Source organism: Periplaneta americana, chromosome 10 (assembly GCF_040183065.1).
Source record: "Periplaneta americana isolate PAMFEO1 chromosome 10, P.americana_PAMFEO1_priV1, whole genome shotgun sequence".
In the NCBI taxonomy this organism is placed as follows: domain Eukaryota; kingdom Metazoa; phylum Arthropoda; class Insecta; order Blattodea; family Blattidae; genus Periplaneta; species Periplaneta americana.
Window position 1 is genome coordinate 118,728,259 of NC_091126.1, and position 17,240 is coordinate 118,745,498.

Below are 17,240 nucleotides of genomic sequence, written 5' to 3' on the forward strand. Positions count from 1 at the left end.
CTCATTCTGACTAGGTCACGACCTAGCCAATGAAAGTTGACATCATAAATTGCTCACTGACCTGTGTCTGATTCATAAGAACACACAAATTGCACTGCATATCACTGAAAGCTTATTGTTTTAGGAAGTCATAAGAATCACTATCTTACCTGAATCTTCATTCATATTATTTGATGAAACAGCACATTGTCGTTGTAGGATTTCAAGCATTTTTTTCCCCACTTGATGTCATTTTATTTTCAATTTCATTCACTTCTATTCAGTTTCTCGTCACTTCTCTTACCACAATCAACTATTTTCGCCGAAATAACTTATTCATAAACACGGATTATTAGCAAGAAGTCAGGGGCGGATGCAAGAGGAGAGATTAAGGGGACATATCCCATCCCGAAATTTTGAGAAAAATACGAAACCAGAAACAAAAATAATATTAATTTTAATTCCTGAATATACATAGAAATTAGAAAGTTTTCCACGTAATTTCTCTTTGCTAAAATGTTAAATTCCAAGAACTGCAGGAAGACAAACACAGCGTTCTTACTTCAAGAGAGAGTCATGAAGAGTATTTTAGGCTTTTAATTTTCCTTCTCTTCTTAGACTATTTCATTAGTCAGCTCAAGGACAGGTTTTTAAATCATGAGGGAATCCTAAAGTCCATACAAAATTTGCTGCCTGAAAACAAAGTGGGAGCATCAGATGAAGATTTAGAAACTGCTGTTGAGGTTACAGTAAATCAGTGGCCCAATGATGTTGATGCTTCACCAGAGTCTTTCTTCAATGAATTGAAGATGTGGAGAAGAAATTTCCTTGATCAGAAAAATCTTCACCTAATACCTACTGATTTTATATCATCTTTGAACAGGTGCAACGAAATTATTTTCCCTGCACTCGCAAGGCGGCGAAACTTTTCTGCACGTTGCCTCTCACTACACCAACACCAGAACGGTCGTTCTCAACTTTGCGGTATTTGAAGACTTACTTGAGGAGCACGATGGGAGCAGACAGATTAAATGCACTGGCCTTGATGTGTATATATATATATATATATATATATATATGTAGAAGTAAAAGCTCATGAAGTACTGGATGAAATGTCTAAGAAGCCTCGTCGCCTTCTTCTGTAAATGTCATTCTGTCATTGGTTTTGTATTGCAGTCATTGTTAATGTTAAAATTAAAAAAAATATATGGTTTACTTAACAACGCTCGCAATTGCCGAGGCTATATCAGCGTCGCCGGTGTGCCGGAATTTTTTCCTCAGGACTTCTTTTACATGCCAGTAATTTGACTGATATGAGGCCTGTCGCATTTAAACACACTTAAATGCCATCGACCTGGGTTGGGGTAGAACCCGCAACCTCGAGCACAGAAGGCTATACCGACTACGCTACTCAAGCCAACTTGTAAATGTTTGTGACTCGGAAACAAATTATGAGTATATAAACTTATTTCTCATTACTCTATTTTTACTATCTCCTCAAACCCTCCCCGAAAAAAAATCCTGCGTCCGCCCCTAGAAGTATTGCCAATTGTATGAAACGTAACATATGACTACAGAGATAATGTATGTCAAAATAAAATTTACCTGTAGGAAAATATAAGAGTCGGGTAAAGAGGGTTAAGTACTTTCTACAGGACTTATCTCATTGTCCTAAAAACTATAATCCTTTGTGCCCCCCGTGTAAAGTGTGTTAAGTCCTATTAGAGTGACTTAACACACTTTACCCGCACAACACCACTTTAGCGATGAATAAACTCATGAGACATGTGCATAACTGCCATGCTCTTTGGCATTTGACTTAGTGCAATTAACACAAATGTAGATAACATTTTTATGTATAACTCTGTGGACATATCTCAATTTTTGAATATAGCGGAGTTAACTCTCTTTACCCGCGCACCCATGATATTATATTAAGTCAACTGCCATTATACAAGCAGCACACTCAATTGAGCGACTTGGTGGCCGGAATTCCACAGTATATGCACTGTTGGGCGAAGAATCTACATAAATATTATTTTTTAGTCCTACCGAATTTAACTGTTATGGTAACAATTGTTATTAGAGGAGAAAAATTCGCTTAAGCGCCGGGGATCGTACCCAGGTCCTTGGTTCTACATACCAAGTGCTCTAACCACTGAGCTACACCGATGTTCAATTCACAGCACTGGATCGAATCCCCTCCTGTAGTGTTTTTCCCTTTGTGGCCTTACTCCATGTTCGACACATATGTTGACATATTATATTAAGTCAACAGATATTATACAAGGAGCCCATTCAATTGAGCGACTAGGTGGCCGCGATTTCACAGTATATGCACTGTTGGGCGAAGAATCTACGTAAAGATTAATTTGTGGTCCTACAGAACTTATCTGTTATGTTAACAATTGTTATTAGAGGAGAAAATTTCCCTCCAGCACCGCGGATTAAACCCGTGTCCTTGGTTCTACGTACCAAGCGCTCTGATCACTGAGCTACGCCGAAGTTCAATCCACAGCACTGGGAAAAACACTAGAGGAGGGGGATTCGATCCGGTGCTCTGGATTGAGCTTCGGCATAGCTCAGTGGTTGGAGCACTTGGTACGTAGAACCAATAATCCGAGTTCGATCCCCGGCGCCAGAGCGAATTTTTCTCCTCTAACAACAATTATTACCAAAACAGATAAATTCTGTAGTACCAAAAATTAATCTTTATGTAAACTTCCTTCGGTTACTCATCAAAAAGAAGAAACTTCTCCCATAAAGAAAAGGAAAAGTAAGTCACAAAATCTTGTCTCTGTAAAAGAGGTGTGCGACATCATTTCTGTCGTCTATTTGCAAAAGGGGACACGTCCAAAATGACAAAATATTGGGAAATCGCAAAAAAAATCATAATAGCCTATACAAAAAAAAATTAAAATGTTCATTGATCCTGAGTGTATGTACCCATAATTACAAAAAAATATATGAGTATTTTAATTTGTTAACTTAGTTACAGTTTGTACGATTTTCCAACACTTTGTTATTTTGGACATGTCCTCTTTTGCAAATCGACGACAGATTTCTTGTCAGGTAAAAGAAAGATTTGCTTTCATTAAGCATTTGTTAGCAACAAAATTGTTAAATATCTTTCTTTTCAAGGACAATGTAAATTACGTAGGCCCTACAATTTTCTTCATCTGAACTTCATGAAAAACCATTGAAGCTTATCCTTTCTTGTGTAAAGAACGTCTGAAAACTGAACTATCTGTTTTGTGCGAGAGGCACATTTCTGGGCTTATAATAATATACGAAGTCATGTTGATTATAGAAATCGGCGATTTCTGCACAGATGTATTCTCTCTCCTCAAAATAATTCTTACTACTCTCATGATTACTGTTAAGCCTGAGAGATATTTTTCTACACTGAAAAGAGTGAAGACTTTTCTAGGAAGTACAGTGACACAAGACTGTCTTGCTGGTTTGGCAATGTTAAACATAGAAAAGTGATGATAAAGTCATTAATACATTTTCTAGCGGCAAAGAAAGAAGGCTAGACTTCGTGTTGAAATAAAATTGTGAATCGAACAGTGAAATGTTATCTCCAATAAAAAAAAATATAGTATTTTTAAATTAAATTTTATAGTGTATAGTGTTCAAAACTTGAATTATAAACAAACATAAATATCAACAACAGCAGCAGCAGAACCAAAAATGATTGGATCAGTGGTTGATTATGGCTTCAGCTTCAATACAGGTAAAATTTATTAATATATTTCATTTTCACTGTGGTACATAAGTCATAATATTGCTGTGCTATATTGATAATTTTAATACAGCTCTACCAAGCTAAAATCTCACGATTCGTCACTGTAATAGAGGATATTAAAAATTAAGTAAAACTACACAAAAATATTAGTGTTACCAGTATTTCAAGAAAAAAATTATTTCCTGGACACCCAAAATTTAATCATCAAGAACATAACTTAAAGTATTTCATTTCTTATAAAATTTGGTGATATAATTGTAGAGAATAATTTGGATTGGACTATTTTAATTGATCGTGGAAAAAGAAATAACAAATTACTACATTTCGAAGACTGAATCCAATTCGCCTTCAGTAATGAAAGAGCGCAAGTGGAAAAAATATCCCACTTGTGGTTATTATAAATGACTAAAATTACGTGATCGATCAACGACTGAGAAGAGATGGTGAGGCAAGCAGCAGTATCAGTACAGTAACAATTTTAGTAGTAGTTACGTTTGCCATAATGAAGAAGAACAAATCCAGGACATGATTGACATGTTAATTCGAGCGACAATAGGAAATGTACAGTATGAAGTTAGTTAGTCGGGTTTAAAAAGGGCGCGTCAGCTACTATGGCTATTTCCGCCCTTATCTAAAATCTTTCACTAAACATAAACAATAACCAGAATGCTTAAAAGAACTAAAAAGCGTTGTCACGGTTAAAACTAGGCTACAGTATGAATTTCTAAGAAGTTTACACTGTATTTATTTACTATAGGCTTATACAGTACTTCAGTATCACGTATTTATTTAATAAAGAGAGGATTGAATACTTTAGCAACATACTTTATCTTAACTATTAATTTCTTATTTAGCATGAGCATTGCATTATTGCCATTTATTTCAGTGGCAGACATTCAGTTCTGTATGTCACTACCACAGTACCACTCTTATTTCTCAGATCTGTGAACAGAAGAAAGGAACTTTCTTTCTGAATGACATCGTGAAATTGAATGCAATTTATGTTCTTCATATTAGGCCCTATACTGTAGATATATACCTGCAGAAACGCTTTTCTGACTTAAGTGATAATGTGTTCCTCTTTTCTGTTCACTGAGCTTTCAACAAAGAACAACACTTTCAATGTTAGAATTTTGCCCAGGTGCAGAGAAATAAAATTCTACATTTCTTTGAAAGAAAAATAAACAGATTTTGTGTGAAAGTATTTATATAAAACTTTCCTCTTTGTTGTCGGACAGAAAAGTTTTCAATTTGAACACTTGACGAAAGAGAAAGCTCTCATTCAGTTCGCAAGTGTATTACCTTGCATCCATTTGAGTATAATTTCGACACTATCTCAAAAATGTTTGCAGTTTTCCAGATTTCAATCCGACTGCATTCAAAATCGTGGATTTCCGTTTTACGGTCGAAACTTTATTTTTCTACCACTGATTGAGATTCTGGCTAATATATAGGTCTACATCTATTATCAGGTAGTACATCTCACTTGATGATTTGTATTCATATGAAGTCTGATTAGTGTAATATGTTACTAGTCAGTGATGTATGCAATGGAAGGGGAAAGGAGCAGCAGCAGGAGTAGCAGCAGTTTTTTGTTTAGTCAATTGTTCGAAGACAGATTTGAAACTCATGAGTGACACCAATTGGACATCACACACTAGGCAACTAAACCAGGAGATAATGGGGTAGGATGTCCACTTCCTTTCCCCCTTCATTGCATACATCGCTAACTAGCTACATATTACACTAACCAGACTTCAGATGTATAAAAACAATTGTTCTTCCTTTGACACATATCGTCAAGAGTGATGTACTGCTTGATCATAGCTGTACATATCAGCCAGAATCTCAGTCAGAAGTGGCGATAAGTAGTAGTGGTTTAGTATTTTATTTAACAATAATTTACACTGCAGAGATTATTTAATGTGGGTGAGGAATAGCAGACAAATATTGCTGGAAGCCATCTTTCAAGGACAGGGTTCTTTTACCTCCCATAAATCTATAATATGGGCCTTCCAGCTTTACTTCCTTTCTGAAGGAAGTTTTGTTAATTAAGAGCTTCTCGCCCTTTAAAAGAAGATGAGACGTTATTAATGAATGAACAATAAAGTCAGGCAGTTCCAGGATAATAAATAAATAAAAATTAAAGGTGTAGCCTCATTATTTATATGAATCTGTTTACTTCGTTAGAACCTATTTAAATCTTATTAAACATGAATTATTGAAATAATAATTGAAAACAGAAGTCGGACCGAAATATTTCATCCCACTTTTCTGTCTAGTAATCCTTTCACTTACGCAATCCTGACCAATTTCTCTGTGTATACGTAAGTGTACATGTTCCAAAATACTGAGTACATGTACATCTGGGATAACAGTGCCAACACGCATGCATACTGTTAACATAAAATATCAATTAATTGTGAGGATTTTATTTTTTTTTCAATCGGTTATTTCACAACGCTTTATCAATTGCTGTGGTTATCTAGCATCTGAATGAAATGAAGATGATAATGCCAACGAAATGAGTCCGAGGTTCAACGCCGAAAGTTACCCAGCATTTTCTCTTAATGGGCTGAGGGTAAAACTCGGACAATCCTCAACCAGATAACTAGTCCCAACCAGGATTTGAACTCAGGCTTGCTCGTTTCACGGTCAGGCAGGCTAACTGTTGCTCCACAAAATCTAATTAGTGGCTACAGTTATATTGTATACCGATACATGTTTCCGGACTATCTTGGAAAATGGGATTCCTCTTGACATGATTAATGCATATTTTTCATTCATTTCCAGGTGTTGAAAATTAAAATAGCTTAGATAGTAAGAATGATTGGAGTGACAAGACTTCTTCCTGAAAACAACTTAGGAATTGTGTTGTATACTTATAAATAATGATGAGGTATTCTTAGGTCTCAGAACAGTCCAATATTAGCCTCAGAATTTAAAATAGATTGGATTTGATGTGATTCGTTCTTGAACAGAATAGCTTTTATCTCTGTAAGCACTGAAAAGATAGGACAGTAAGAGAGCAATAAAAAAAATCCTGTGAAATTAGAGTCCTTACTACATTTTTTTAAATATTTATACACGTAATCAGTACTGTTATGGTGGTCATACGGCATATGGGAACCTAGAATTTTTTAATGAATTGTATGGGGAAGAGAAAATGTTACTCATACGGAGCCATACAATGTATAGTTGCCTACGTTTTGTACATGGCGATTTATATTTTCAGGAATATCTGTATTGATCTGACAAAGAAGGCTCACCGAGTGATAATGGATTTTCACAATGATTGTTCTCCCAATACGTTCCATTTTAAATAAGAAATGTCATAAATTTCTACCTCAGGAGAAGGCCTAGCTTTCGAGATATGGTTTTCGAAAATAATCGTTTTACATGCAAATACTGATATCTCCATTTCCATGAGTAAGAAGTTGCATTTTTGTATTATTTTAAGGGAAGATGTGCTCTTTCGTAAGAAATTAAAACATATCTGCTGAGTGCCGTTGGAAACCCTTGTTTTTCAATGCACGTTAAGGCAGGTAGGTAAGAGAAGAGAGTTGAAGTCTGAACGAATCACTCTTGTCATTCATTGCTAGACCCGTCATACCTTTTTACACGCGTTTTTGTTTAATTTTCGGTTTATTGATGAGAATTATGGCCAGTTTTTTCAAGTAATGTTTAATTTGGCTTAACAAATGTTAAATTAACAGCTGGTTTATTTTTAACGTTTTGTTAAGATTTTTTTTCATTTTCCAACATAATTTTGTTTAAAATAACCAACACTTAACTTTAACTGTCGTTAATACTATTCTAACTACTCAACAGCAGTTGGTAATGATTTTGCATATGTAAGACAACTTCTTATTGGCTGATATTATTATTTAAATTCTGTACTGTAAAGTAAGTCATGAAACATGTGTAAAATCGTAACCTGTTATAGTAGCCATAATTCATACAGTACCGAGAGTTGATAAATGAAAGTTGCATTGACTACTATTGAATAATAATAATTATTATAAGTATGGTTATATTTTATAATGCTAAATATGAATTTCTGTTTAGAAAAATCTCAGCATTATGACCACCAGGTGATAATAATTACACGAATGTGTGTGTAGTCAACTGTACACAAAACCCCGAGGAGAATTCCGTATCATATAAAATTCTCTAATTCAGGTCCGTGTATAAATTATATGTCATTTAGTCCTAAAGAAGCAATTGCTGCTGAAACATTTTATTATTTACTCACTGCGTATTTTGAAGCACTATTGACATCGGCTATAGTTGAAGAGCCAGTAACATAGAATCTAGAGTTAATAGTAGCTGGTGAATTGGAACAAGTGGCCTATTTCTGTTTGTAGGATATTCAAATCTGACTTCAATTTCTTGCCACGTTGAGATCGCACATTTCCTCAATATTAAATGGATAATAGCTCAGCATCGAAATAAGCGTCAGTATGATAATCGGTTGACTTATAAAGATTATCTTCCCTATATTAATATTCCAAAATATCTTTTAAATTATATATTACCAGTCTTATGGCCGGTTTCACAAAGCTTCATTAAGGTTTTAATGATTCATTAATGTATTTACTAGTTCATTAAATCATTTTTATATCTCACCAAGCATCTTTAGCCTAACGAACCAATAAAACTATCATTAAATTTAGTGATAGAAATTTCCGTCTTTAAATTTTTAATTATTCGTTAGTTGCAATATAAAATGGCGGAACTTTTCGACGCAGAATTGTTATATCTGGAACTGCTCGAAAATTAAGAGTCAAATGGAGATAATGTTAACAATTTAAAAACCGATCATTTTGAAAATTTTAATGACACAAAAATTCACAAAAGATACCGTGTCACGAAGATCGTGGTACCGGTACTCAAAATTTTAGAAGAAACTAATCATAGGTTAGAATATCATAAAAACGGCTGAGACAAAGCTGAAACTAGTCAACTAGGTAACATACAACTGAGTTTTATTTTAAGACATGAAAGTGATTATTATAACTACATACCGGTACCTAAGAAATATTAGTAAATTAACATATAATGTGCATTCAAACATAACAAAACTTAATTGGTATATTAACTTTCATTTATTAGAATTATATTATAGCTAGCTATGTTTGCATTGGCTTTAAAACAGAAGCGAAAGAGCTGGATACTTGGAATTTATAATCGTTTTCTTTCCGATGGAAATTTAATTTTCCAGCAGGATAATCACCCCGCGCATACCGCCATAAACGTTCAAAGACTGTTCACGGAAAAGCAAGAAAAAGAGGATTGTCAAATATCGAGACATCCCACCTCAAAATCCAGATCAGTTCTGGGATCAAGTTCTGGCTACCTGGGAAGATTTCGCTAAGGACCAGAACTATTTCCGCGATCTGGTGGACTCAATGCCCCGAAAATGCCAGGCAGTGATAGACGCCTGTGGCATGTGAACAATGTATTAGACCCACATGTGTATTTCTTTTATTTTCTTTAATTTGTTTAGCTTTGTTTTATTTCGGGAAGAAAATTGATCTCCCAAGAGTTTTTTTAATTCTCCTACTGAAGCCAGAGTTGCGAAATAATTCATTCCACTACACAAAATTTAAAAAATGAAGAAAGGTAACATGTATAAAAATGAGTTACATTAATAAACAAAAGGTTCCACCGAGAATACAACACGGGCCTCTGGGATGGCAAGCCAACTCGCTACTGACTGCTCCATCGGAAAGCCATGACGTAACTAGAGCGACGAGGCACATATAGCTGCTCGGTTGAAGTCGACGGGGAGAGTGCACATATAAACGTATTCGTGTAAATATTTTAATGTTCAGTACTAGTTAATGTTTCATTTGGACTGATTTACTGAAGCTTGGTGAAACCGGTCCTTACTCTAAACATTCCTCAAAGAGAAATATAACATGTTATTTTCACAACTTTTGTCTGAACAGCTGTGGTGTTATCCGCCATGTTTAACTGTTTGTTAAATGAGTTAACGGCCTGAAATCCTACATTTAAACAATGAAAGAGTAATGGAACGGAGAAAAATTCTCTCCGGCGCCGGGATTTGAACCCGGGTTTTCAGCTCTACGTGCTGATGTTTTATCCACTAAGCCACACCGGATACAACTCCGACGCCGGTTAGAATCGTCTCAGATTAAGCTCCAACTCTTGGGTTCCCTCTAGTGGCCGCCCTCTGCACTACGTCATAGATGTCTATGAACGCAGGACCGAAGTCCACACATGTGCTGAGGTGCACTCGATATGAGTGACTAGTTGGCCGGGATCCGACGGAATAAGCGCCGTCTTAAATCCTGCGTTCATAGACATCTATGACGTAGTGCAGAGGGCGGCCACTAGAGGGAACCCAAGAGTTGGAGCTTAATCTGAGACGATTCTAACCGGCGTCGGAGTTGTATCCGGTGTGGCTTAGTGGATAAAGCATCAGCACGTAGAGCTGAAAACCCGGGTTCAAATCCCGGCGCCGGAGAGAATTTTTCTCCGTTCCATTACTCTTTCGTCGTATGATGACGCAGAATATCTGCATGGAAATATCATAAGTACTTCGGTACATTAAAACAATATATACCTACATTTAAAGTTAACAAACGGTTAAGAATCTGTTAAGCCAAACTGGTGTTGAACAAATGGAAAAACTGTATTTAACAAAGTGTTGAAGGTTTAACAGTCGTTAAGTGTTCTAACATTACTTGGACAAACCGGCCATTAATCCTATAAATGTTATAAACCTGTTAATTGGTCCATATATCAACACCAGTGAATGAAAAGGAATACGAACTGAAGGATTATTTACTAGCTAAGAACAAACTGTCTGTTGTCATAATAAATAGATATTGACATTTTTATTCGCAGTTTGAATTCCTTAAAATATAATTCTTCGCTTTCAGAAATAATTGATGATTTTGTCCAAGCAGAGTCAGTTTATGTCGATATTGAACAAGATTTACAGCTGTTAAGTGATGATGAAAAAGTTTCGGAGAAAGAAACAGAAGACGTACTTCTAAATGAGTCAACAGAGATGGTTGCAACCAGTAACCAATCTTTGCTATCAACTTACATACCTTCACCGCTGAGGTCTGGTGTGGGTCCGGATTTGAAGAAGAATCAGATTGTTGAATATTGAAAAGGTGGAAACAGTCGAAAATAAAGTTGCAAATCGTTAAATCAAAATATTCGGAAACTAGTACACCAAATTCTGTTATGACTTTATGCAAGTAGGACAGACAGATCCGAAAAGAAGAAACGACAGCAGACAAATTATATCAATAGTAACAAATAGTGTTCTTGCAGAATTTGAACAGGCGAAAAATGGAATTGAAATTACTAGTACATTATAGAGATTTAAAAATATGGGCATTGCGAAAAGCCAGATCAATTTTATTGTTCTAGATAATTTTACAGCATTCACTGGTTGGCTACAGACTTTGAAAAGAAGAATAGAATCATATTAAGAATAGTGGCCAAATTTGTGACTAAAGTGAATGTGGAGGAGCAGGAGCATGTGAAAAACATAGCAAAAAGGTTTTGGGGACAGTGTAAAATCCATATTTACAAGCCTAAGGGCCAAAATGTGTTTTCAACAGTAATCAGAGTAAATTTGAACTGAAAATTCAAACTAAGAACACTGGAGAACAAGAGTGCGAAAAAAGGTTGAGGCTTTAACACATTTTATATCAGCAACTACACACGGTTACACTATTCAACAATCTGGGTCAACGGATGGAAAACTACTCACAACTTTATTGTTGGTACTAGAAGAATGCAGCTATAGGGATTTTGGTCCTATCGTGAAGAAGAAACTGTTTAAGGCCCCAAATGTTTATGCATTGCACTCAAAATCAGGGAGACTTATGCAAATTCACCTCTTCAAGTGGTTTCAAGAAGTATACTTTCCATCTGTCAGTGATTATAGCATTCTTTTGGTAGACTCGTGGACCTGTTACCGAGATAGAAGAGTCTGTAGAAAGAATAAGTACCTAACTCCAAAACGTGAAATGGTGGCAATGTTAACATTTCCAAAGCACATAACTCTGTTCAGTCTTTTGACGTTTATGGCTTTAGGTCTTGGAAAAATGTCATTCTCTGATAGTGTTTTATTACTTGGCACGAATATTATGTAACAAAACTTTTATTACACTTTTCCTTCCATGAAGCACTGTTAAGGAGGGAAAAAAAAAGTCTTTGCCCAATGTTTACAGTACTCTATTGCGGTAATGGCCCGAGAGAAATGGCTCATTGCTATACAAGCAGATAGGTAAAAATAATCGGAACAGTTTTTGTCACGAATCTTTTTTTTTTTTTTTTTTGCAAATTAAATTATTTAGTCATGAATTTAAATTGAATAATAACGAAAATCGTTGAAATAAATCTTGCAACGCAGTTCACGTTGCGTCTTACGGACTGAGTAGGGAAGATAAGGAGTGCAGCCATGCTTGTTTAGTGTTATTGCAGCAGCCGTAATGTCCTCGAATGCTTAATAGAAACATAACGATTTCCTCTAAAAGGGTGAATGTTAGAGAAAAACTCATTTAGATTTTTCAAATCTCTCCTCATTATCTATTACCAGTTTCATTTTGGTGTAGAGGTTACCATTCACCTGTATACTTACCCTATTAATGTTCTACTTCAATAATTCATATAAATAATAATGAAATTAAGAAATTCATATCAACTATTTAATTAGTTTCTAACAGCAGGTTCTTGAGAGACACATCGTTCTCCTTGCTCTCCCAGTAGGCCTACAGGCCTGTCCTGTTCCTAGATAGAGCAGGTTATAATAAATGCTCGACTTTCATTATAGTGTTTGTGTGTATAATGTAGAGTAGCTGGAGGTTAGTATCTCGATACCATTGCAATGGTGCAGAGAAATTTTTGTTAGGCACCTGGGAATTCTTAATGCCTTCATATTTGAATCGATTATTATTAGTAACAATTTAGCTATATTTCTTTTTATTGCCGTTTATATATTTTTAGTCTATGACCCATTGTTTGGTATTGAAATGGAAAAAGTTCCGACTCTTCGGTATGGGATTTTCAGTAGTGAATAATCGATTTATTTTTAAACACATTTGAAGATTTTACGCTCTATTGCTTTTAATGAAAATACAGACTTCTAATAACAAAACAGTCTTACGTAACTTATTTTTACCATTTGAAGTTACTAATTTTGTGTCAAAATAAGTAAAAAACCAAGTCAATAATTGCCAATCGACTTTTTTCACGAATTACTGCTATTATGTTCTAGATGCAGAAAGGCTTCTTTCACAGCAAGAAGGATCCAAATTAGATAAATTTTATTATATCCCTTTTATGGACATTACGACTAAGTGAAGAGAAGCGACTAGAAGCTTTTGAAATGTGAATATGAAGAAGAATGGAGTGTATGAAGTGGACAGAGAGAATAAGAAATGAGACTGCATTGGAAAGAGTGGGTGAAGAAAGAATGATACTGAAACTGATCAGCAATAAATAAGGAATTGGTTGGGTCACTGACTTAGAAGAAACTGCCTACTGACGGATGCACTGGAAGGAATGGTGAATGGGAGGAAAGTTCGGGCAGAAGATATCAGATGATAGCCGACATTAAGAATATCTGGATCATTGCCGGAGACTAAGAAGAAGGTAGAAAATAGGAAAGATTGGAGAATGCTGAATTTGCAGTGAAAGACCTGTCCTCGGGCAGAAAACTATGAATAAATTATAAGGTATTGAAAATGAACCTCCAAACACTCCTCACTTGGTAATTTCGTCACATGAGTTCACAAGACGTTTTAAAAGTAGGATTGTCACACTGGAAAAGTTATTCTTATTCTATGCTATTGTTGTCCTTATCTGGGCATGAAATCTCACACAAAGTCTGATAGCAGAGCTGATTTAGGCTTATTTTTAATCAATTTTTGTATCACTCTATTTATTTTCACATGGCACTAGCTTGAATGTGACAGGTAATTTTCAAATATTGCGCTCCTTTCAATTTCGGCATTTAAAAATAATGGCAGTCACAAATCTGCGAGAGATGACTTCTTTTTGATCTTGGCTACAGTGGCATGTCCCTAAAATTAATTGTTGCATTGTTTTGACAAAATAAATATGTACAAAATTTAATGAGAAAAATTACTTTCATGAACATTTTGTCTTTGATACATAATCAGTTATTGACATGACACATTCAATGTGTGATTAGTTTGCATTTAGTTGGGAATTCCTATCTTAAAAAATTACTGGTATTGCAAAGTGACAGCAAATTTTGAATAACAATGCATGTTTTCTATTGATTCAGGACAAGGCACAGGACCTATACATTTTGGTAGGTTCATGGTTCATCATCTAATTCCAAAGCTCAATGTACCTCGATCACCAGCTTAACCCTGCTGAAAATTTCCCTCAGCCATTCATGAGTTTTGTTGCCGTAAGTACACACTCTTATCCATTTCTTTTAAAGGCTTAGATAACTTTAACTCTTTGCTCTGTTCTTCTGTTTATGTACTAGTATTATTTTTCAAATTCAAGGTAGATAAAATGGTACTTGTGACCATCAAATTTTAAATAAAATCACTCAATTTAAATTTGTATTTGAGTGCAACGTAATGAAATTATTCTATTTTCCATGTGTTAAAATAATTTTTAGTGTCCTTCACATCTTCCAAGAACTTCTTGTCTGTTTGAATTGAAGTTTCGATTTGGTAATCGTGGAACAAATTATACATGGTTAATATTCTTTTCCTATTGTTTGAATCGAACTAGAGATTTCTCTCTATTACAACATTTATGGAAGGATACATTCTTATCGCTGGCCGAGTTTTTACTGCAACCGAACACACAGCACTTTTTGACATGATTGTAAACAATAGGTACTACTTGTGTGCGAGGCGAGTGCTGATACTAGCACTGGCACACAGCAGGCAAGCCACCCATGACGTCACTCTTTCCACCCATTGCTACTAAAGTCAACTTATCTCGAGAATTAGATGTCGTATGAAACTCGGATTTTGACAGCTACAATACTCTCACCACCGCGCAGAATTTAACATATATGTTCTTTTAAAATTGCCATCTCCTCAAAAAAAAAAAAAAAACTGGCTGTGCCAATAAAATGTACTTTTACCTGTTTTTGGTGTTTTATATTTCGCAAACTTGGTGCAATATTTAACATTTTTAGGTAATTGTGCAAGCTTGGGAGAATATCACACAATGGTTTTAACTTGCCACAGAGAATTGAAATTGTTTTATTTTATTAAGAAAGAAAAGGGTAGGAAATGAAGAATGGGTTAAGAATGTGTAGTTTAGAGATGAAGCATCAGAATATCAGATTCTGAAGTTCCAATCCAAGAACAGATATCTTGAAACAGCCTCTCCACAGTTCAAAGTGCACTATTCATTATCACCATCATCTTCCATCATTCAGTTAAAATTATTGCACATTTCAACTTATTGAAGATGATTTTGAATTGTTAGCAGTTGTATCACTTGCATTTTATACGGAAACAGTTTGAATTCTTTCAAAATTATCCTGACGGATTTTGGAGACAGCTTCAATCCTTATGTATGTCTTTGGTATCCATTTTTGGATCTGACTGACATTGCCATAGCGCTTGAATATTTTTTTGTGTCCTTGCCGTCCTCGGTCCTCCTGAATTTTCTTTGTTGAACCATTATTTTTTCATTAAATTTCTTTTCGACACTCAGTACGGTCTTTGGCAATGGTGCTAAAGAAGAATTAAAGCAACTGCAATATCTATGTTTTTTCTCTACTGCTGATTTTGGTTCTAAATGAAATAAAGCAATTTTAATTCTCTGTGGCATAGATAAAACCACTGTAAAATATTCTCAGGAGTTTGCATAACAATTACTTGAAAAGGAATTAAAAATATTATATACCAACTTTGTAAAATATAAAACAGTAAAAACAGCTATATTTTATTGGCGTATCTAGTATTTTATGTCTTATTATACTTGACATGAAGAAAATAGTAAGAACTCATCTGTTACCTGATACATCAACAGATGTGAAGTTGGCGAGGATGAGATTTTGCAGTCTCTGACCACACACTGCTAGGAGTGGTAGTACACCTTCGTGGAAGTCGAGGGTCAGTCCTTCGGAGTTCGTGAGTGAGATGGAGTTGAGGTGATCCAGAACCATGAGTTTGTACAGGGCTTCACTGGGCAGCCATGCATTGGATAGAGTCACTGTGCGAGTTTCAGGGCAAAGTCGTGTAGCAGCTTCGAGACCCTCCATGGGCACATGCTCTGCCACTGACACGAGCGTCGTGAGGCAGATGCGTGTTGGAGGTGGCGCTGTCTCTGCACTGATCCTCACCCCAGCACCCAACAGCAACCGGGCCTCCAGTGTCTCATCCCAATTCTCCACCAGCTGCAGGACCTATCGCAACACCCAGAGGATAGTTCTAAAAACAAGTCAAACAAGTGGCTAGAAAAAGTAGTGACAAGCACAGAGTTTTCGTTTCTCAAACAATGGGACAAGTAACAAGCAATCCACACCTATAGTGTAACTGTTAGCGCGTCTGGCCGCGAAACCAGGTGGCCCGGATTGGAATCCCGTTGGGACAAGTTAATCTAATTGAGGTTTCTTCCGTTGTTTTCCCTCATCCGAATGTGAGCAAATGCTGGGCAAATATTATTGCTGGACCCCGGACTCATTTCACTGCCATTATCACCTTGATTTCATTCAGATGCTAAATAATCTGAGATGTTGATACAGCGTCGTAAAATGAAATACTTAAGATAAAAGTAATAAGCAACTAGTGGCAATTTGTAAATTACAAGCAAAATTTTTTGCCTGACTAGAGTCTTGCTTCTTGAATAAATTTACTTCTGAGATTTATTTGCCATTCTTAGCTCAGTTTAGTAACTGAATGAAGTTTCGTCAAATCCGTTTCTATGAATGGAAGTAGTCAAGATTCAGTAGTATTAGATTTTAAGAATACAGTACATAATACAAATATAAGAATATATGGAAAAGGATTCTTGCTTATAGCATCATTGTCCAGAGTACCTATTATTTTTATTGAGAAATTTGGTGTATAAGATTTCTCTGTATTATATGCGAAATATTTATTTTCCTTTATTTGAAAATATTTTTTCATTATGTTTTTTATTCATGTTAATAATTCTTTCACAAATAAAATTTTTTATTGCAGAAGGAAGCATTAAGAATATTATCCAATCTTCTTAGAGAGCATCATGGAGACCTCTCTTCGTCTATCCATTCAAGAAACAATTGCGACAGTCTCCAACTTATGTACTTAACTGTAACAGCATTCAAGAATAATATTAAATAATTATTACTTGCTACACCATTTTATTCTTTAAACGAATGTTTTAATTATAGATATGATATTTTGTCTACTGGTGGTTTATTTTAAGAAATCTATTCCATTATTCAATATTTAAGGGTTAATAACAGTGGCGGATTTTCAGGGGAGGCAAGGGAGGCACGGCAGTAGATAGTAAATGAGGGCTACCACATGAG

General features: G+C 35.4%; 1 protein-coding gene across 6 annotated transcripts in view; it reads right to left on the bottom strand.

Annotated features, from left to right (window-relative positions):
* LOC138707980 (F-box/LRR-repeat protein 2-like) overlaps window positions 1-17,240 on the bottom strand; it is a 1,260,080-nt gene that overhangs the window by 135,909 nt on the left and 1,106,931 nt on the right. For all 6 annotated transcript variants that reach the window (XM_069838068.1, XM_069838065.1, XM_069838066.1 and 3 more), the window contains one exon: window positions 15,740-16,130. In XM_069838068.1, the coding sequence (XP_069694169.1) occupies window positions 15,740-16,130 (391 nt within the window). The remainder of the gene's footprint in view (window positions 1-15,739; window positions 16,131-17,240) is intronic.